Raw genomic sequence first — 22,954 nt, 5'->3', positions numbered from 1 at the left:
TCACGAATCATAGTCCTAAGTTCGGACATGAACGTTGGTTGTTCCTCCTTTAGTATTTTGGCAATACAATCCTGACACAATTGTTTTTTATGGGACTCTGGCAATTTTTTTGCACAAGTCGCACATTTTTTAACCTTCTTTTTATCAGTTTGTCTCTGAGAGAAATCTTTTTCCTAGAGAAAACAGAAGGTAGGTAAAGTATGGTGTACATACATAAGGGGTCATACCCTTCCCCAAGGGTGAGACTCACGTGACCCTGGGACATATCTGGAGTTCCATCAGGACGAGGAAGTTCCATATCGCGACAGGTAACAGGCAATGCAATATGCAAACCACAAAAAATAAATCCAAGTTAGAGTTATCAGCTCTAACTACATACCTGTGCGTGTCCCTTTAAATGCGGGCGTTTTGAATTTCCCGCCTTCCAAGATGGCCGCGGACCGGAAGTAGCCCGACGTCATATCCGGTCGGCTATTCGTCCAGCGTGTACCTGGAGTGCAGCCGCCATAGCCGGCGCTAAGGCTTGCTATGCGGTGCAGCGAGGATCCCTGCCGGTGCGTCCATGCCTATGGAGCTGCAGGTCCCCGCCTGGTCCGCGGTCCGGCCGAAGCCTGCTTGGGAAACCCCAGCCCCCACACACTACCAGAACCCTGCCTAGGATTCCTCCGGTAGGTGTCTTAGGGAGGGAGCTAAGGGACCCGTCGTATGAGGGGTGTTAGCCTGGGCTTTAGGGGGAAGAGAAGGGGGAGTGCACGGACCCCCCGATCTTGCCCCCTGCCCGAGTTTTTTCCTGCACTAATACAGGAGCGACGCTCTCTGCTCCTGACCCTTGTGGGGACAGGAAGAACACTGGCAAGTGGGTGGTGGGAGGGGCCTTTTAACCTCTCTGTCTTCCTGTCCCTACAGAGGTCAAGAGGGCAACCTCCTGTAGTGCTGTCATGAGGGATGTACTGGAAAAGACGTTCATACTTACCATGAACTTCCTGCTTCCTCCAGTCCGGTCTCCCGGCCGTTGCCTTGGTGACGCGTCCCTCTCTTGTCATCCGGCCCCACCTCCCAGGATGACGCGGCAGTCCAAGTGACCGCTGCAGCCTGTGATTGGCTGCAGCCTGTGCTTGGCCTGTGATTGGCTGCAGCTGTCACTTGGACTGAATTGTAATCCTGGGAGGTCAGACTGGAGGAAGAACCCGGGAGTTCTCGGTAAGTTAGAACTTCTGTTTTTTTTTTTACACGTACATGTATATTGTGATCGGAAGTCACTGTCCATGGTGCTGAACCAGTTTAACTCTTTCAGCACCGTGGACAGTGACTGTCTCCCGACGTCGCGTACCGGAAAATTTTTTGCCGGGTTCGGTCAAAACGAGTTCGGCCGAACCCGGTGAAGTTCGGTGCGCTCATCTCTAATTTGACACTCCGTTTGGATGTTTGTAAACAGAAAAGCACGTGGTGCTTTTCTGTTTACATTCATCCTTTTGACAGCTCTTGCGCGAATCACGCAGTTCGCACGGAAGTGCTTCTGTGCGGCATGCGTGGTTTTCACGCACCCATTGACTTCAATGGGTGCGTGATGCGCGAAAAACGCACGATTATAGAACATGTCGTGAGTTTTACGCAACACACTCACGCTGCGCAAAATTCACGCATCGTCTAAACTGCCCCATAGAGTAATATAGGTGCGTGAAAAGCACGCGCGTCGCACGCGCGTATATTACGCTCGTGTAAATGAGGCCTAAGGGTGAGGGGCCTCTGGCTGTAAGTTGTTTGTGTGTGTGTGTGTATGTGTGTATATATATATATATATATATACACACACACACACACACACACACACACACACACACACACACACACACACACACACACACACACACACAAAGTGGCAGGTTTCCCCAAGCTTATAGGAAAAGCCAGCCTTGATAATGATTGCAATAGACTTTTATCATAGCAGTGTCTTGCCTAAAATTTTGGTAAACAAATATGACATCATATGGCAGTGGCTGAAAATGTACCTTCCGTTCTCACCCTCTGCCCAATTAAACCACATTTCCCCAAAACATTTTTGTTATGTGTTGTAGGGTCTGTAGTACTTTAAATGCTAACCCGCTGTATATTTGGCTACATGCACACATTGCTTAATTTGGTGCAGTAAATCCACATCAAAACCTCAAGTAAAAATTCGGCAACATGTAGTTGAGTTTACTTGAAATCTAATTTATTTTGCTGGTTCTGTATTACGCTGCAGATTTGCCGCAGGAAAATATGCATGGCAAATCCGCACGTAATACGCATCGTATGCTTTTGGCCTTAGGCAGCTGAAATATGGCGGTGTACGGGAACTGCATGTTTAGTGCTAAGAACCTGATCAGATCTCAGTTGGACAAAGGTTTTCTTGCTTTGTCCTAATGGAATCCGATCCTGATCTTAACACTAAGGCCTTATTCACACGAGCGTTAAAACAACGGACGTCACACGGACCTATGCAATTTAATCGGGCCATTCAGACATTCAGTGTTTTTCACGCACCGTGTGTCCGCTGCATGAAACTCCCTACATGTTCTATACTTGTGCATGTCACACAGAACTGCGACGCAGAAAAAACGCTGCATTTTTTACGTGCGCAAAACAGACACGGTCATGTGAATAAGGCCTAAATATGTAGTTCTTGCACACAGCCATATTATGGCGGTGTGAATGCAGCCTTCTAGGTATATGACTGCTTGACTGTATAGATCTACAACCAGTGCCTCTCCAGCTGTCGAACGAAGGACTAGCACAAGGCTGCAGTAGTTTTGATATGTCAGAACAGCTGGTGGCAGATGGCAGATCACTTATATCAATGTATAAGGCACACTCATTCCTATTTATGGGATCTTGTATTGGCACAATCTTTAGGGGTGTTTGCAACACTAAGAAATGGAGGTGCGCAAGACCTTCTGTAATGATTATATACATACCTCAGTCTCCCTCCCGCAATGTTTTCCCCTCTCCTTTGCCACTTTATCCTGTCCTGGGTCAAACACAGGCAAAGGACAAGTCGGTTGCGGGTTTGTAACTTTTCAGCATATGACGCATAGAAAAAACAATGTCCTGTCTGTTTTCTGTCCAGGAATCCTGTTCCTTCTTTTTGGCAAGGCGCCTGACTCATTTTTTTTACTGTTACTTTCTACCTCTTTAGAATTTGCCCTCTTCCTCACTGCCTGTAAGACTATATGCTATGCTACTGGATTTTTCTGCCACGCTCTTTACCTCATTTACAATCTGCCCATCAGAGGACTTACACCCCATGTATCTCTTCAATTGGGAGAGGGATCTGCGAACTCACGTCACTCCTGCCCAACAAACATGATCCATTTCCAGTAGGATTCAGGAAGCAGGATTTATGATACTGACTTGCTGGAACAGCGTCCACTCCATTGTCTTTTTCCACCTGTCTACCCTTTTTGTTGGTGATGTAGGATGTAACCGGGTACTAGCCTAGATGTTTTCTGGGAGTGTCCCAACTTGGCTGGAATCTGGTGCGTCACCTCAACATTTACGCATCACACCCTTCCTATGACACTGGATCGGTTTCTGCTATATCTGTGTGACATTTCCTTATCCTCCTGCAAGAAATCTATCCTACGTTACCAATTCAGCTAGTTCCTGCATGCCAGCCCTATGAAGACGAATGAACCCACCTACTATACATCTAAGCCTCTGCTCTTTCTGAGTATTGTTCATGTTTTTTTTTATTATACTGAAAATGTTTCGTTCTTATATAAAAGAATATATAAATTGTATACCCTAGTAGGGACAGACCATAAAAACAGCTCAAGGAAAAGATTCAATCATATCGCTGCACATTGTGGGGAAGAAGCTATAAATAATGTTTCATTGAAACTAAGATATGATATGACGGGACATTGGATTTTTTTTTCGTGAAATTTAACAGTTTTTTTTTCAAAATTCACTTTTTACAGTTTTAAACCTTTATTCAGCTCCTTACACAAGGATTGCTCACTGAATCTTCTCTTCCACCTTTTTGCTTCTTGGACATGTGGTCCGCTGTCATAGTAAGGTCAGGAAACTAGAACACTGTAGTAAAAAAACAAAGGGCAGCCTGGTTTTAGTGTGTTACAGCTATGGCACAGTGTGTGCCGCCTATTAGTCAGAACTGAATATACCCTTTAATTAATTTGGCAAATATTTTATAACCATTTCAAGACTTATTTTCATAGTAGAAATACATGTTTAGAAATAATATGTTTAGCACACAGAAAGGACATATAAATATAGTAAAGACCACTGAGGTTACACGTGGTTTGTTTAGGTCAATTCAGATCTGTTACATGGCACAGGAATAGATTTATTGACTAGATATTTCTGCTGTAATATGAGCTACATTTATACTGGCAAGGGCAAATAAAGACATATGATGAGCAGGCTGCCAAATATCCCTCATGGCACATTGCACGAGAAAGGAGACATGTAAAAATATATTATGAATGGGCTCTTTCATTGTAGTAACCAGTGAACTGAATGCTACAGCCACATTTAAGGTCGCTACATTAGTAGAGAAAAAGTACAATTTAATTTATTATTCTCAATGTTATTGGTGTGTTTAGTGTGCGGTTTACTGTCCCATGTATTTTGTACATGGTCTTCATCATAGTAGAGACGCAACATGCCAGCAAACGAGAAGCTGCAGGTTTTTATTTGCAGTAATGGTTGAGGGGAAGTCAGATGTAGACATCACTTGGATCATAGTTTTAACTTATTCTAGCGTTCATGTTTATGGAGAGGTCAGGGGAGAACAATTGTTACAGTTATCTTCTGTGTATGGCCAGCTTCATTTATAACTGTGTCTTAATGGAGCAAAAAAAAACAAAAACAGCAAATCACTAAAGAAAATAAATACTAGTATAAGCATTACCCTTTGGCAGTAACGCAAATATAATTTTTAAGCTCCACAGCGTATTGACTGAAACATGACATCACACTGCAAATTGCCCAGTACACATATCCCATTTACTGTAATTAGGCCATGGATCTATTCTCCTAAGTCTTGATGTGATAAAATAGTTTTAAGGCCTGGTTCACACTGCATCAGTATGTATGTAAGACATATGCACTTGGTGCATATGACGATCATGTCCATAGACCCTATGTTCCTAACAGATTCCAAAAGAGCGACCTTTTGGGATGTTGTACAACAGTATACCTTAACATTTCTTTTGTCCTGGATAGAAATATCCTTTCAACCTAAGGCTGGATTCACACGAGCATGTTCGGTCCGTAAAGGACGGAACGTTTTTTGGCCGCAAGTCCCGGACCGAATACACTGCAGGGAGCCGGGCTCCTAGCATCATAATTATGTACGACGCTAGGAGTCCCTGCCTCTCCGTGGAACTACTGTCCCGTACTGAAAACATGATTACAGTACGGGACAGTTGTCCCACAGCGAGGCAGGGACTCCTAGCGTCGTACATAACTATGATGCTAGGAGCCCGGCTCCCTGCAGTGTTCGGTCCGGGACTTGCGGCCGAAATGCTTTCCATCCTTTACGGACCGAACATGCTCGTGTGAATCCAGCCTAAGAGTGACCTTGGAATGGTACGTTAGTATATATTGCTCTCGGTGCATATCCTGAACGTGTCCATAGACCCCTATAAGCACGACAGATGCCAAGGGAGTGATCTTATGGGATGGTATACGTAGTTATACCTTTTCTTTCCCTGTATAGGAAAGCGCAGCCTACTTTGCATTTCTATACTAAAAATGATGAATTATATATTTTCCTAGTAATGAAAATTTTACGGTGGTTCTTTCTCTAAAACTAGTGCTTTTTTAGCACAGTCGTGATCCAGGGATTTATCATGATTGCCATATTTTGAGTCAAGAAGAGATTTCTTTCCACTTGGAAAAAGAGAAAATTTAAGCCTACTGTTTCATTGGGTTGTTTTGCCTTCCTATGTAGGATAATAGGTTGAACTAGATGGGCTTTGTTTTTTTGAGTTTTGAACTAGATGGGTTTCTCCAGGTCTGGAAGCTTAGGTGGTGACTGTGAATACAACCCCTAACCCTAATTCCATAAGGTGAGTGTAAGTGGGTGATGAGTAAGTACTGATTGACAGTCCTCTGTTGTGTTAGCTGTCCCCGCTGCATCTCCCTTCTATTTCTAACGGCTGTCCTCTTTAATTCTTCACCGTTTAGTTGGCAGGGAGGTGTGTGCTCCATATGCCAACCAGTACAGAATGTTCTTGTCGCTAACACCAAGAGGGGTAGGACAGAAAGAGGTTCCCGAGGCACTTGTCCTGTCCGTGTGTTGGGGAGCACACATGTGGCAGAGGCTGTGTGAAGAAGAGATATGCCAGTGACCAGTACCGGGCAGTGTATGCCCACAGTGTGCAAGAGCACTGAGGAATGTGATAAAGAAACATATAGCAATGCTCTGCCTCCAGGCCCCAAAACAAAATGAATCCTGCTGAGTACTGTAGTTCAAGACTTGTCTGTATTACAACTGTGGCTAGGGTGCTGAGGTGTGAAATATTGGGTAAGAGACTCTGTGGGGCAGATTTATTAAAACTGGAATTTCATACACCAGTCTTAACTAATTCACTGGAGCAAGATGCGACACATTTATTAAGAGGTGAACTTAATAAATGAGTTGCATTTTTCCAGCTGGCCGTGCGCCACAATTGTGGCATAACAACTGGACCCCATCCATCCTCCCATCACGTAAAATCAAATACATACTCCTGTGATGCCCCACTTCTCCCCGCCAGGTACCTTCCAGCTCCCTCTTGATGCCACATTTCACTCGGTAATGACGCCAGGCCGCGTGGGTACCTATGCGACGTAGCACTGTATTTTATGCACCACTGATGACGTTGAGTGCTGCGTGGCATAGGAACTGAAGCTTCCCGGCGTCAGTACCTTGAATAAGCCTTGGCATTAAGAGGGAGCTGGAGGGAACACGGTGGGGAGAAGAGAAGTGGTGAGGTATGCATAAATATATATATATTTATTTTTTGTCAAATTTGTCCAAAGGAGTAGGGGCGGTCAGATCGAGGGGGGCAAGCTACGAAACCCGGCATGGGCTTCTACCTTGCTACGCCTCACAGAATAAAATCAACGTCAGCTGGCTTAGGTTTTTGCTATAATCTACTATAGCTGTGTGTCCATCTGAAGTTTGGCCTAGTACACTGTTGCTCCCTACTCCTCTTCACCAAGAGTAAGTGACTATCTTCTGCCTGTATGTAACATCTCTTGGACTTTGTAAGCCAGTAGACTGTATAGGTATTTGAAAGCCTTTTCTTCCAGTTAAGGCTATTTTGTACTTTTAAGGGGCGGTCTATCTGTGAGGGCCGTAAAATTCTATGAATGTTTGAGTGTGGACTGCTGCTCTGTTACCTGTTGAACACCATCTTGAATCTTGATACCGCTCCTCATTACTGCCCCTTATTGCTCACATTTAGTTGACCTGGTCAGCTGCCAGTCATCTCCGATCAGCAGAGCTGGCCGTGAAAGGTAGACTAGTTGCTGCCGCAAGCTCATACAGAGTTGCGATAGTGACAGAGGCGTCCTTTGCACAGTTTGTGGTGCAGTTCGGACAACACTATCAGGTCAGAGTAAGCTGTGTGCTAGAGGGTGGCTCTTCGGTGATCCATGGCGGCACAAGAAAACCGCAGGTTTATATGCTGTGCATCCTCTGGCACAACCAGCTCACAGGGAACTCCCACAGTGGTCAAGATCCCCAAGCCGTAGTTGAAGACAGGTTATCGCATTTGCTGTTCAATACAGCTTTTCTGTGGTTCAAAAGCTGCCCATCCCAAGTTGTCCTTGAGTCTGGCTACCCTACTGTGACACCTCCAATCTTTAATAGAGCATAGAGCCAACTGGGACACTATAAGTGACTAAATATGGAGGTTGCAAGACATAACTACTATGGTAAAGGCAGGAAAGGACAAATTGCACTAGTTCTAAATGTTAGTCTTTTTTATTTATTTTTATTTCATTGGTACAAATTAGGACCCGTTCACGCCACGTTTGGTGTATGCGTCAGGCAAAAATTTATGTAGCCAATGTAATTGGTAAATTAGCATAACATAAATCATGTTAAACTGGTGCAATGCTGAGTGTAGAATGCAGCGGAACGAGCTGCAGTTTTCATTGGTACCATACGACTTTTTGATCACTTTTTCTTAAAAAAAATTTAGCGCTAAGATAACAGCGGTTCAGGTGGTTTAATTTTTTCTTTTGACGGACAGGGCCTTTTCAATTTTGTTTATTTTTACATTAGAGGAAAAATGGGCAAAGTTTATTTTTTTTTACTTTTAATATTTTTTTATTTTTTGTACACTATTGAGTACCTTCTTTAACTTATTTAAAGCATTTTATTAGCCCCCTAGGAGATTTAAACCAGCGATCGTGAGATCACTGGCCCAATGCACTGCAATACTAATGTATCGCAGTGTATTGTCATTTTTACACGCTCCTGTTAAGCCCTGCTAGAGGCAGCGTTTAACCGGCAGAAGAAAGAAGGCAGACCTGGTGGCATTTATTAAGCCCCAGGGCTGCAACGACAACCATCAGCTTACCACATATATACTTATACAGCTCCCATTCATTTAAATAGGAGCTCTATACATCGGTAAGGAGTGAGGTTCCCTTGTAAGTCTATGGCTTTGTAAAGAGAAGCAGGGGATTTGGAGCTCTGTTTCAGAAAAATAAAGATATATTGTAACATACACTGATCAGCCATACTTTTAAAACCACTGACAAATGATGTGAATAATATAGATTATCTAGTTACAATTGCATCTTGAAGGTGTAGGATATATTATACAGCAACTGAGCAGTCAGTTATTGAAGTTGATATGTTGGAAACAGGAAAAATGGGCAAGTGTAAAGATCTGACAGACCTTGACCAGTGCCACAATTTGATGTCTAGACACCTGTGTCATAGCATATCCAAAACGTCAGGTGTTGCAGAGTGTTCCCAGTATACAGTGGTCAGTACTTACCAAAAGTGGTCCAAGGAAGGACAAATGGTGACAAGGTCAAGGGTGCCCATGGCTTATTGATGCATGTGGGGAGAGAAGGCTAGCACATCTGATCCGATCCCTCAAAAGAGCTACTAGATCACAAATTGCTGAAAAAAAGTAAATGCTTGCTTTGATAGAAAGGTGTCAGAACAAACAGGGCATCGCAACTTGATGCCTTTTGGGCTGCATATCTACCGATGGGTCACAGTGCCTATGATGACCCCTTTTCACCTCCAAAAGCACCTACAATGGGCGTGTGACCATCAGAACATGTAGTAATGGAAGAAGGTGGCCTGGTCTGATTAATCACGTTTTCTTTTATATCATGTGGATGGCCGGGTGCCTCACTTACCTGGGAAAGAGATGGACCAGGATGCCCTATGGGAAGAAGGCAAGTCTGAGGAGAAAGTCTGATGCTCTGGGCAATGTTCTGCTGGGAACCTTGGGCCCTGCAATGCATGTGGATGTTAGTTTGACACGTACTACCTACCTTAAAGTGTAGCTAAACGTTTGACAAACTTATGACATGTCATAGTGACATGTCAGAAGTTTGTATTGGTGGGGGTCCGAGCACTGAGACACCCACCAATTGCTAGAACAAAGCAGCTGAAGTGGTCGTGTGAGCGCTCAGCCGTTTCGTGTCTGTTCGGCTTTTTCCGGAAATTAATGTATCGGAGTAGGGGCTCAATAGAAAGTCTATGAGCCCATACACCGATACATCGGCTTTCCGGAGAAAGCTTAAAGCCATACTGACATATAACACGCGAATGTATGCCAAAAGGACACTCTATTGGCATACACCTTATCAATTAAAGCATTTGGAATTATTCCCAGCGCATACACCAAACGTGTACCAACATATCCATTCAGGAGTCTGAGAAAGCTTGGTTGTAGGTGCTGTCATTGCTGCCAATTTTGGAAAACAGGGAAACTGCTAGAGCTGAAATAGATAAAAAGAATTACAGCAAGTTAATATTAAAGAAAACGGAAGGACTTATAATGGTGATTTATGTCTAGTGGGAATGTTTTTTACTATCAGATCAGTTTTACTGTTATCACAGCTTTTACATCAGTCTATGCTGTATATCTATGTGATATAGGAGATGATGCACACACAGCTCAGACTCCACCAGAGCAAGGCATTTTCCCAGAAGCATCATCAGTGAGGATGGAGCATGACATCAGCACCACACAAAGAGGAAGCTAAGATCAGGCACCAGTGAGGAGGAGGAGGAGGAGGAGGAGGAGAGGCACATCCAAGCCTACATGCTGCCTCCTCCCTGCCCATCACCACCACCACCACCACCACCACACACTGCCTGCTCTGCTCCTTCCTTGTCTATGTAGTCTCCTTTGGTCGTGGTGGGCAGCATTTAATGCATCTGTCGGGGTATAGGGGCAGAGGACAGGCCACACAGCATGCACTGGGGTGTTGGTCTAGTCTCCTCCAGGTCTTGTGTGGTTGATCTGAGCAGGAATCAGAGCTTCTCCCTGTGCTGGTGTATAGGATCAGAGGACAACTACTCCTTTTATGGGGACATAGTCGCTTTCCCATTGCAGGATTACGGTGGCGTTATGTCAGGGCTGGGATCTGACTCCTGGTGGAAGAAAACCCTCTACCTGACTGGAGGAGCCCTGCTGGCAGCTGCTGCTTACCTCCTTCATGAGCTGCTGGCTATCAGGTAAGGCTTGCTCTTTTACTGCTGGGGGTAGTGTGTGCATGATTCCTAATGAAATACCTAGGCAGACTTGAAGCTTCATCCATATATATGGCATGTATGTGAGGACCTGAGGATGTCCTGGCCCACCAGCACTGCTGATCTAGGCTGTGGTGACTCTATAGTCCTGGTGCCCTGTCCATCCTGATACATTGTTTATCAGTGTCCTTTACAAGCAGCAACCTCCTGGGATATCTCTTGGTGGCCTCTACATAGAATGAAACACTTTCACTTCATTGGGTTAATCTCTCAGACATTCTGCTCTGAACAGCATGAGGTTAATCTGGATAAGTAAAGGCACACTGAGTAGGTTGTTGCTGGATGTCTGTATATTGCAATCATTATTATTATTTGATAGAAATGGATACTGTCACATTCTCATCTATAGTTCAGATTGTATTTTTCCAACCATGTCCACCAAGTTCGTGTTGTGCTGCTCCTACAGGCTTCACCTTGTGCTGTAAACAACAGTAGGTGGGGACTCCAGTTGTGGTTGGAGTTGGTGGAGCAGCATTGTTTTCATTATGCTCCACTGTATTAGTCAACATGTTCTACAATACAACGTTCTACAAATACATAATAATACAATGTTCTACAAATACATAATAATACAATGTTCTACAGATAAATAACTATAATGTTCTACAAAGAGCATAATAATACAATGTTCTACAAATACATAATAATACAACGATCCACAAAGTACATAACAATACAATGTTCTACAAAGTACATAACAATACAATGTTCTACAAATACATAATAATACAATGTTCTACTTATACATAATACAATGTTCTACAAATACATAATAATTCAATGTTCTACAAATACATAATAATACAATGTTCTACAAATACATAATAATTCAATGTTCTACAAATACATAATAATACAATGTTCTACAAATACATAATAATACAACGATCTACAAAGTACATAACAATACAATGTTCTACAAAGTACATAACAATACAATGTTCTACTTATACATAACAATACAATGTTCTACAAAGTACATAAAAATACAATGTTCTACTTATACATAACAATACAATGTTCTACAAATACATAATAATACAATGTTCTACAGATACATAACAATACAATGTTCTACAAATACATAATAATACAATGTTCTACAAATACATAATAATACAATGTTCTACAGATAAATAACTATACAATATTCTACAAAGTACATAACAATACAATGTTCTACAAATACATAATAATACAATGTTCTACAAATACATAATAATACAATATTCTACAAAGTACATAACAATGCAATGTTCTACAGATACATAACTATAATGTTCTAAAGATACATAACTGTAATGTTCTACAAAGTGCATAATAATACAATGTTCTACAAAGTACATAATAATACAATATTCTACAAATACATAACAATACAATATTCTACAAATACATAACAATACAAGGTTCTACAGATACATAACAATACAATGTTCTACAGATACATAACAATATAATGTTCTACATATGCATAACAATACAATATTCTACAGATACATAACAATACAATGTTCTACAAATACATAACAATACAATGTTCTACAGATACATAACAATACAATATTCTACAAATACATAGCAATACAATGTTCTACAAATGCATAACAATACAATGTTCTACGAAGTATATAATGTAATGGCCGCAGTGGAAGACCGCCACCTCCTCTTGCCTTGCTGACGGCCGTGACCGCTCTCCTCCTGCCAACGTCTCCCTCCCCGGAGACGCCAGCACATCTGGCCGCTCTGCCCTGCAGTGACCATTGGGGTGCGCTCGCGAGTTCCTGGCCTTAAAGGGCCAGCGCGCACATATAAATAATTAATTATCCCCAGATCACCCTGGACTATAAAAAGGGCCCTGCCCTTTCACTCCTTACCTGAGCATTGTTGTGTATTCCCATGTTAGTCTTAGCAAATGGTCGCTTAGTCGTATTTTATTCCCAGTGTTCACGTGCTCTGCTACCTGTATCCTGTATTCCGTGCTGTATTTGTTCCTCTGCCTCTTCTAGTGGTGGAGTTGTGTAGTGCCATCTGTCACGCTTGCTGTCATACACCACGTCTGGTGTCATCTGCCACATCTGATATCATCCGCCACGTGTAGCGTCATCTACCTTCGAGTTGTACCTTCCAAAGTACATAATAATACAATATTCTACAAAGTACATAACAATACAATATTCTACATATACATAGAAATACAATGTTCTACAAATACATAACAATACAAGGTTCTACAGATACATAACAATACAATGTTCTACTGATACATAACAATATAATGTTCTACATATACATAACAATACAATATTCTACAGATACATAACAATACAATGTTCTACAGATACATAACAATACAATGTTCTACAGATACATAACAATATAATGTTCTACATATACATAACAATACAATATTCTACAGATACATAACAATACAATGTTCTACAAATACATAACAATACAATGTTCTATCCGCAGCGGAATTCCAGAGCAATTCCGCTACGTGTGGTCATGCCCTACAATACACTGTTCTACAAAGTACATAACAATACAAATGTTCTACAGATACATAACAATACAATGTTCTACAGATACATAATACAATGTTCTACAAATACATAACACTACAATGTTCTACAGATACATAACAATACAATATTATACAGATGCATAACAATACAATATTATACAGATGCATAACAATACAATGTTTTACAGATACATAACAATACATTGTTCTAAAAATGTATATAACAACACAATGTTCTACAAAGTACATAACAATGCAATGTTCTACAGATACATAACAATACAATGTTCTACAAATACATAACAATTCAATGTTCTACAAATACATAACAATACAATGTTCTACAGATACATAACAATACAATGTTCTACATATACATAACAATACAATATTCTACAGATACATAACAAAACAATATTCTACAAATACATAATAATACAATGTTCTACAGATACATAACAATACAATATTCTACAGATACATAACAATATAATGTTCTACAAAGTATATAATAATACAATGTTCTACAAAGTACATAACAATACAATGTTCTACAGATACATAACAATACAATGTTCTACAGATACATAATAATACAATGTCCTACAGAGATATAATAATACAATATTCTACAATTATATAACAATACAATGTTCTATAAATACATAACAATACAATGTTCTAGAGATACATAACAATACAATGTTCTACAGATACATAACAATACAATGTTCTACAGATACATAACAATACAATGTTCTACAGATACATAACAATACAATGTTCTACAGATACATAACAATACAATATTCTACAAATACATAACAATACAATGTTCTATAAATACATAACAATACAATGTTCTACAAATACATAACAATACAATGTTCTACAGATACATAACAATACAATGTTCTATCCGCAGCGGAATTCCAGAGCAATTCCACTACGTGTGGTCATGCCCTACAATACACTGTTCTACAAAGTACATAACAATACAAATGTTCTACAGATACATAACAATACAATGTTCTACAGATACATAATACAATGTTCTACAAATACATAACACTACAATGTTCTACAGATACATAACAATACAATATTATACAGATGCATAACCATACAATGTTTTACAGATACATAACAATACATTGTTCTAAAAATGTATACAGGGTGGTCCATTTATATGGATACACCTAAATAAAATGGGAATGGTTGGTGATATTAACTTCCTGTTTGTGGCACATTAGTATATGGGAGGGGGGAAACTTTTCAAGCTGGGTGTTGACCATGGCGGCCATTTTTAAGTCGGCCATTTTGTATCCAACTTTAGTTTTTTCAATGGGAAGAGGGTCATGTGGCACATCAAACTTATCGAGAATTTCACAAGAAAAACAATGGTGTGCTTGGTTTTAACGTTACTTTATTCTTTCATGAGTTATTTACAAGTTTCTGACCACTTATAAAATGTGTTCAAAGTGCTGCCCATTGTGTTGGATTGTCAATGCAACCCTCTTCTCCCACTCTTCACACACTGATAGCAACACCGCAGAAGAAATGCTAGCACAGGCTTCCAGTATCCGTAGTTTCAGTTGCTGCACATCTCGTATCTTCACAGCATAGACAATTGCCTTCAGATGACCCCAAAGATAAAAGTCTAAGGGGGTCAGATCGGGAGGCATTTCTTCTGCGGTGTTGCTATCAGTGTGTGAAGAGTGGGAGAAGAGGGTTGCATTGATAATCCAACACAATGGGCAGCACTTTGAACACATTTTATAAGTGGTCAGAAACTTGTAAATAACTCATGAAAGAATAAAGTAACGTTAAAACCAAGCACACCATTGTTTTTCTTGTGAAATTCTCGATAAGTTTAATGTGTCACATGACCCTCTTCCTATTGAAAAAACTAAAGTTGGATACAAAATGGCTGACTTCAAAATGGCCGTCATGGTCAACACCCAGCTTGAAAAGTTTCCCCCCTCCCATATACTAATGTGCCACAAACAGGAAGTTAATATCACCAACCATTCCCATTTTATTTAGGTGTATCCATATAAATGGCCCACCCTGTATAACAACACAATGTTCTACAAAGTACATAACAATGCAATGTTCTACAGATACATAACAATTCAATGTTCTACAAATACATAACAATACAATGTTCTACAGATACATAACAATACAATGTTCTACATATACATAACAATACAATATTCTACAGATACATAACAATACAATATTCTACAAATACATAATAATACAATGTTCTACAGATACATAACAATACAATGTTCTACAAAGTATATAATAATACAATGTTCTACAAAGTAAATAACAATACAATGTTCTACAGATACATAACAATACAATGTTCTACAGATACATAATAATACAATGTTCTACAGAGATATAATAATACAATATTCTACAATTATATAACAATACAATATTCTACAAATACATAACAATACAATGTTCTATAAATACATAACAATACAATGTTCTACAAATACATAACAATACAATGTTCTACAGATACATAACAATACAATGTTCTACAGATACATAACAATACAATGTTCTACAGATACATAACAATACAATGTTCTACAAATACATAACAATATAATGTTCTACAGATACATAACAATACAATGTTCTACAAATACATAACAATGTAATGTTCCACAAAGTACATAACAATACAATATTCTACATATACATAACAATACAATATTCTACAAATACATAATAATACAATGTTCTACAGATACATAACAATACAATGTTCTACAATTATACAACAATACAATGTTCTACAAATACATAACAATACAATGTTCTACAAATACATAACAATACAATATTCTACACATATATAACAATACAATATTCTACAAATACATAACAATACAATATTCTACAGATACATAACAATACATTATTCTACAGATACATAACAATATAATGTTCTACAAATACATAACAATACAATGTTCTACAAATACATAACAATACAATGTTCTACAAAGTACATAACAATATAATGTTCTACAAATACATAATAATACAATGTTCTACAAATACATAACAATGCAATGTTCCACAAAGTACATAACAATACAATATTCTACATATACATAACAATACAATGTATGTACACTACAATGTATTGACACTATTTGTACTTTTCTGCCATAACTTCTCTGATATAACTAAACATAGAAATATATAGGTGGATTAGAATAATGTAGTAAAGATTTCCGTATAGTAAATAAGAGTTGTGTATAAGGGCAGCAGAGTGACTTTTCCTTTTTTATTCTTTTATCAGCTAGGAAAATATTATAATCAGTTGGTAAGCTGACACTTCCATAATGTAATGACACTTCCATAATGTAATGACACTTCCATAATGTAATGACAATTCCATAATGTATTGCCAGATTTGCTAGTGGGGGTATTCTGTTTATCACATTTGCCTCATGAATCTATTGTATTACAGGAGCTTCTGTTTACAGCAGCCTATACTCTGTTAAAAACCCACTACAGGCTATCGTAAAACAGCCTGTAGTCATGGACTGGCAAGACAGCAGTTTAGAATTTGAAGTTAAAAGTTTTCACTGCTTCTGTTTTGCTGGAGTAAAGTATGACATTCTGAAAATAGGCCTATATTAGGAAATTTCTATTTATGAAGTTTCCTATATACATATATATATATATGTTCAGCAAAGGTGATCTGCTCTCAAGGTCACTGGGAGGCATGATATTTGCATTTATGTTTGTGGCTTTCCTCCAGGTACTCTGGCTTCCTCTGATAATTCAAAAACATACTGGTAGGGAAACTAGGCACCAATGTGCTTGTGTGTACATACATGAAATTAGATTGCAAGCCCAAGCGGGGGCAGTGACTGATGTGAGTTATTACAATCTGACATTCTGTGTATACAATCTTTGCATTAAAGAAGCACTCCGGTGTATCCCCCCCCCCCCCGTTTTAATATGTGATGACATGTAATGTAATATTATGTGTCAACTTACCTGGCGCTGTATTTCACGCGTAGCCACGCCGCTCTGGAATTATGTCACGAGATCTTCACTCTGAGTTCTACACAAATACTGTAGGGAAAGGAGGTCAGTGTCTCAATGCAAGTCTATGAGACTCACATTGAGGTTCTTATGGACTTGCATTGAGACACTGACTTTGGGTCCCAACAGCAGACGCCCTAGGATTCAGAGTCAGAGGGAAAATCACGTGACCCAGCGGCAGCCCATTAAATACAGCGCCAGGTAAGTTGATACACAACATTACACTACATGTGTTCACATATTACATTTTAAAATGGGGGGGGGGGGGGTTAATACACCGATGTGTTGCTTTAATGTTTGTTCATAGAGTGGTCTTACATAGTTACATAGTTACATAGTTACATAGTTAGTACGGCTGAAAAAAGACACATGTCCATCAAGTCCAACCAAGGGAAGGGAAAAGGGAAGGAAAAATTTCTACACATAGGAGCTAATATTTTTTTGTTCTAGGAAATTATCTAACCCTTTTTTAAAGCCATCTACTGTCCCTGCTGCGACCAGCTCCTGCGGTAGGCTATTCCATAAATTCACCGTTCTTACTGTAAAGAAGCCTTGTCGCCTCTGCAGCTTGAACCTTTTTTTCTCCAGACGGAGGGAGTGCCCCCTTGTTTTTTGAGGGGGTTTTACAAGGAACAGGATATCACCATATTTTTTGTATGTGCCATTAATATATTTATATAAGTTAATCATGTCCCCCCTTAGTCGTCTTTTATCAAGGCTAAATAGGTTTAATTCTTTCAATCTTTCCTCATAACTTAAATTCTCCATGCCCCTTATTAGCTTCGTTGCTCTTCTTTGTATTTTTTCCAACTCCAGGGCATCCTTTCTATGAACTGGAGCCCAGAACTGAACTGCATATTCTAGATGGGGCCTCACTAATGCTTTGTAAAGTGGCAATATTACATCTCTGTCCCGCGAGTCCATGCCTCTTTTAATACACGACAATATCTTGCTGGCCTTTGAAGCAGCTGATTGACACTGCATGCTGTTATTGAGTTTATGATTTACAAGAACACCCAGATCCTTCTCAACAAGTGAATCCGCCAGTGTAGCTCCCCCTAGGACATATGATGCATGCAGGTTGTTGGTACCCAGATGCATAACTTTACATTTATCTACATTAAACTTCATTTGCCAAGTGGATGCCCAAACACTTAGTTTGTTTAAATCTGCCTGTAATTCATGAACATCTTCCATAGTCTGAACTATATTGCATAGCTTGGTGTCATCTGCAAAAATAGAAATAGTGCTATTAATCCCATCCTCTATATCATTAATAAATAAGTTGAATAGTAGGGGTCCCAGCACTGAACCCTGGGGTACACCACTTATTACCGGGGACCATTCAGAGAAGGAATCATTGACCACAACTCTCTGGATACGGTCCTTGAGCCAATTCTCAATCCAATTACAAACTATATTTTCTAAACCTATAGTCCGTAATTTACCCATTAGGCGTCTATGGGGGACAGTGTCAAATGCCTTTGCAAAGTCCAAAAACACTAAATCCACAGCGGCCCCTCTGTCTAGACTTCTGCTTACCTCTTCATAAAAACAGATTAGGTTAGTTTGACAACTTCTGTCCTTAGTAAAACCGTGCTGGCTGTCACTTATAATGCTATTTATTGTCACATAATCCTGTATATAGTCCCTCAATAGCCCCTCAAACATTTTCCCCACGATGGATGTTAAGCTTACTGGTCTATAATTACCCAGGGAAGACCTAGAGCCCTTTTTGAAAATAGGCACCACATTTGCCCTGCGCCAGTCCCTTGGCACTATACCAGTCACTAGAGATTCTCTGAATATTATGAAAAGGGGGACAGAAATAACTGAACTAAGCTCTTTAAGAATTCTAGGGTGTAACCCATCTGGTCCCGGAGCCTTGTGCACATTTATTTTATTTAATTTAGCTTGGACCATCTCTACATTCATCCAATTCAGTATATCAGCCGATATATTAACAGCACTGGCACCGGCTACATCAGCTGCTCTTTCTTCAGTTGTATATACAGAGCTAAAGAACCCATTTAGTAACTCTGCCTTCTCTTGATCCCCTGTGATCAACTCCCCATTACCATTATCTAGGGGTCCTACATGTTCAGACCTTGGCTTTTTTGCATTGAAGAATTTTTTAGGATTTGTTTTACTATCCTTGGCCACCTGCCTTTCATTTTGTATTTTTGCTAATTTTATTACATTTTTACAGATTTTATTAAGCTCTTTATATTTTACAAAGGCTACAGCTGTACCCTCAGATTTGTATTTTTTAAATGCCCTTTTTTTGTCATGTATTGCCCCTTTCACAGAAGGTGTAAGCCATGTGGGGTTTAATTTGAGTCGTTTATACTTATTACCTGTAGGAATAAATTTTGCACTATAATAACTCAAAGTAGATTTGAAAATCTCCCATTTATCATTTGTTCCATTATTTGACATTAGTTCTTCCCAGTCCATATCCTGAATTGCAGCCCTCATCCTGGGGAAATTGGCTTTCTTAAAATTAAATGTTTTTGCCCTCCCAGCCTGCGTTTGTTTTTTACAGTATAGGTAAAATGTAACTATATTGTGATCACTGTTACCGAGGTTTTCACGAACATTGACATTCCCAACAAGATCTGCATTATTAGAAATGACCAGATCCAACAGAGCTTCACCTCTAGTCGGGTCTTCCACAAACTGGCCCATAAAATTTTCCTGCAACAGGTTGAGGAAATGTCTCCCCTTTGCAGTTGAAGCCGAACCATGACACCAATTAATATCCCGGAAATTAAAATCTCCCATTATCACTACAGTACCCGCCTGTGCAGCCCGCTCCATCTGTTTATATAGCTGAACTTCCATCTCCTCAGTTATATTGGGGGGTCTATAGATTACACCAAAAGTATTTTTTTCAGTGTTTACCTCCCTTTCTAGTTCCACCCACAAGGTTTCAACCTCCTCACAGTCTTCACCCAATATTGTCTCTTTCACACTCGCCTTCATATCATTTCTCACATACAGACATACACCACCACCTTTCCTATTTGTCCTGTCTTTACGAAAAAGTGTAAAACCCTGTAGATTTACAGCCCAGTCATGTGAAGAGTCCAGCCATGTTTCAGCAACACCAACTATATCTATATTTTCTTCCAGTATCAAGGCCTCCAGCTCCCCCATTTTACTTGCTAGACTTCTGGCATTTGTGAACATACACTTTAACTTGCCTGTCAGTTTTTCACTTTTATTATCAGAAATGTGATTTGACATTAATCGGTCCTTTTTATTTACACTGATGTTTTGTAACGAAAGGATCTCCTTATCCTGTTGTCCAGTCCTCTCCCCACATTCTGTTTCTCCCCCCACCAATATAGTCTGACCCCTCTCTAACCTGGCTACCCCTTTTTTTTCTACATTGACCTCCCTCCTCAGCCCTAGTTTAAATACTCCGCCACCCCAGCTAGAATTCTCTCCCCCAGCACAGCGGACCCCCTTCCATTTAGGTGCAAATCATCTGCAGAATACAGTTTGTACCCCAATGAAAAGTCAGCCCAGTGCTCTAGGAACCCAAATCCTTCTCCTCTACACCAAGACTTCAGCCATGCATTTAACTCCCTAAGCTCCCGCTGTCTTTCCTGTGATGCGCATGGCACAGGCAGTATTCCTGAGAATACAACCTTGGAGGTCCTTCCCTTCAGCTTGTAGCCTAGTTCTTTAAAATTATTCTTAAGGCTCCTCCACCTACCATTTATTCTGTCGTTGGTACCGACATGGACCACGACAGCTGGATCATCACCAGCCCCTCCCAGCAATTTGTCCACCCGTTCCACCACATGCCGAACCCTGGCACCAGGGAGACAGCAAACCATTCGGTTGAGGTGGTCTTGGCGACAAATAATTCTATCCGTCTTCCTGATTATAGAATCCCCTACGACTATCAATTGTCTTGGCTTACCTGCATTACCATCCCGCCGACTACTAGCTGGGCTGTTCTCCCGGCTGTTAGGGAGATCAGTATCCACTAGGGCTGCCATTTCTGAGACTGACACCCTCGCATCATCACCCAACTTGGCAATTTTGCCTGGAATGTCAGAAACCGGATCGGCCTTCCTTGTCTTTGACCCCTTTCTACTGCCCCTAACTACATTAACCCAGCTACTTACCTGATCCTGCTCACCCATGTCTTCACCCTCCAGTTGTAACCCACTAACTGCATGCTCTGTGAGCAGCAAGCTCCGTTCAAAATTGTCTATCCTCCTCAGTGTTGCATTCTGCTCCTCCAGATCTCTAATACGAGCTTCCAGGTGAACAATATGCTCACATCTGCCACAGAGATATTCACCCTGGAACTCCGGCTCCAGTCGTGCATACATATGGCAAACTGTGCACTGAAGAAAACCTCCAATCTTGCTGTCCATTATCCCAGTTACAAAAAAACAGCGAACAGGTGTTAACCAAAAAGATAAAGTAGAAGAGCACTTACTTGGGCTTTAACTCCTCTTTTGAACTCCGGTTTTTGGAACTCCACTTAATATACAAACCACTTGCAATTCAAGCCACAGAGCAGGCTCTACAGAGTAGTGAGGCCTGATTTATACCACCTGGTAGCAGCTAAGCCCTCCCCCTTACTCAGCTACTCAGGAAACTGCAAAGGAAAAAAAAGGTTACAAATTATGTCACTTTTGCAAACTTTGTAGCAAGCAAGCAATCAATACATATATCACATACAATGGCCCCCCACTTTGTCACACACAACACAGTAAATCAATCCGGTTTTTGGAACTCCACTTAATATACAAACCACTTGCAATTCAAGCCACAGAGCAGGCTCTACAGAGTAGTGAGGCCTGATTTATACCACCTGGTAGCAGCTAAGCCCTCCCCCTTACTCAGCTACTCAGGAAACTGCAAAGGAAAAAAAAGGTTACAAATTATGTCACTTTTGCAAACTTTGTAGCAAGCAAGCAATCAATACATATATCACATACAATGGCCCCCCACTTTGTCACACACAACACAGTAAATCAATCCGGTTTTTGGAACTCCACTTAATATACAAACCACTTGCAATTCAAGCCACAGAGCAGGCTCTACAGAGTAGTGAGGCCTGATTTATACCACCTGGTAGCAGCTAAGCCCTCCCCCTTACTCAGCTACTCAGGAAACTGCAAAGGAAAAAAAAGGTTACAAATTATGTCACTTTTGCAAACTTTGTAGCAAGCAAGCAATCAATACATATATCACATACAATGGCCCCCCACTTTGTCACACACAACACAGTAAATCAATCCGGTTTTTGGAACTCCACTTAATATACAAACCACTTGCAATTCAAGCCACAGAGCAGGCTCTACAGAGTAGTGAGGCCTGATTTATACCACCTGGTAGCAGCTAAGCCCTCCCCCTTACTCAGCTACTCAGGAAACTGCAAAGGAAAAAAAAGGTTACAAATTATGTCACTTTTGCAAACTTTGTAGCAAGCAAGCAATCAATACATATATCACATACAATGGCCCCCCACTTTGTCACACACAACACAGTAAATCAATCCGGTTTTTGGAACTCCACTTAAT

The 22,954-nt window shown here is 40.3% G+C and overlaps 1 protein-coding gene across 1 annotated transcript in view; it reads left to right on the top strand.

Moving 5' to 3' along the window:
* The first annotated feature begins 10,257 nt into the window (after nt 1-10,257).
* Nucleotides 10,258-22,954, top strand: part of FAXC (failed axon connections homolog, metaxin like GST domain containing) — a 60,205-nt gene continuing 47,508 nt past the window's right edge. The window contains exon 1 of the mRNA XM_075862189.1: nt 10,258-10,708. Coding sequence (XP_075718304.1) covers nt 10,446-10,708 — 263 coding nt within the window. The 5' untranslated portion in view covers nt 10,258-10,445. The remainder of the gene's footprint in view (nt 10,709-22,954) is intronic.

The sequence above is a fragment of the Rhinoderma darwinii genome, chromosome 4 (genome assembly GCF_050947455.1).
Source record: "Rhinoderma darwinii isolate aRhiDar2 chromosome 4, aRhiDar2.hap1, whole genome shotgun sequence".
Taxonomy (NCBI): Eukaryota; Metazoa; Chordata; class Amphibia; order Anura; family Rhinodermatidae; genus Rhinoderma; species Rhinoderma darwinii.
Note: the sequence above shows the minus strand (reverse complement) of the source record. Positions and strands in the feature narration are given on the sequence as shown.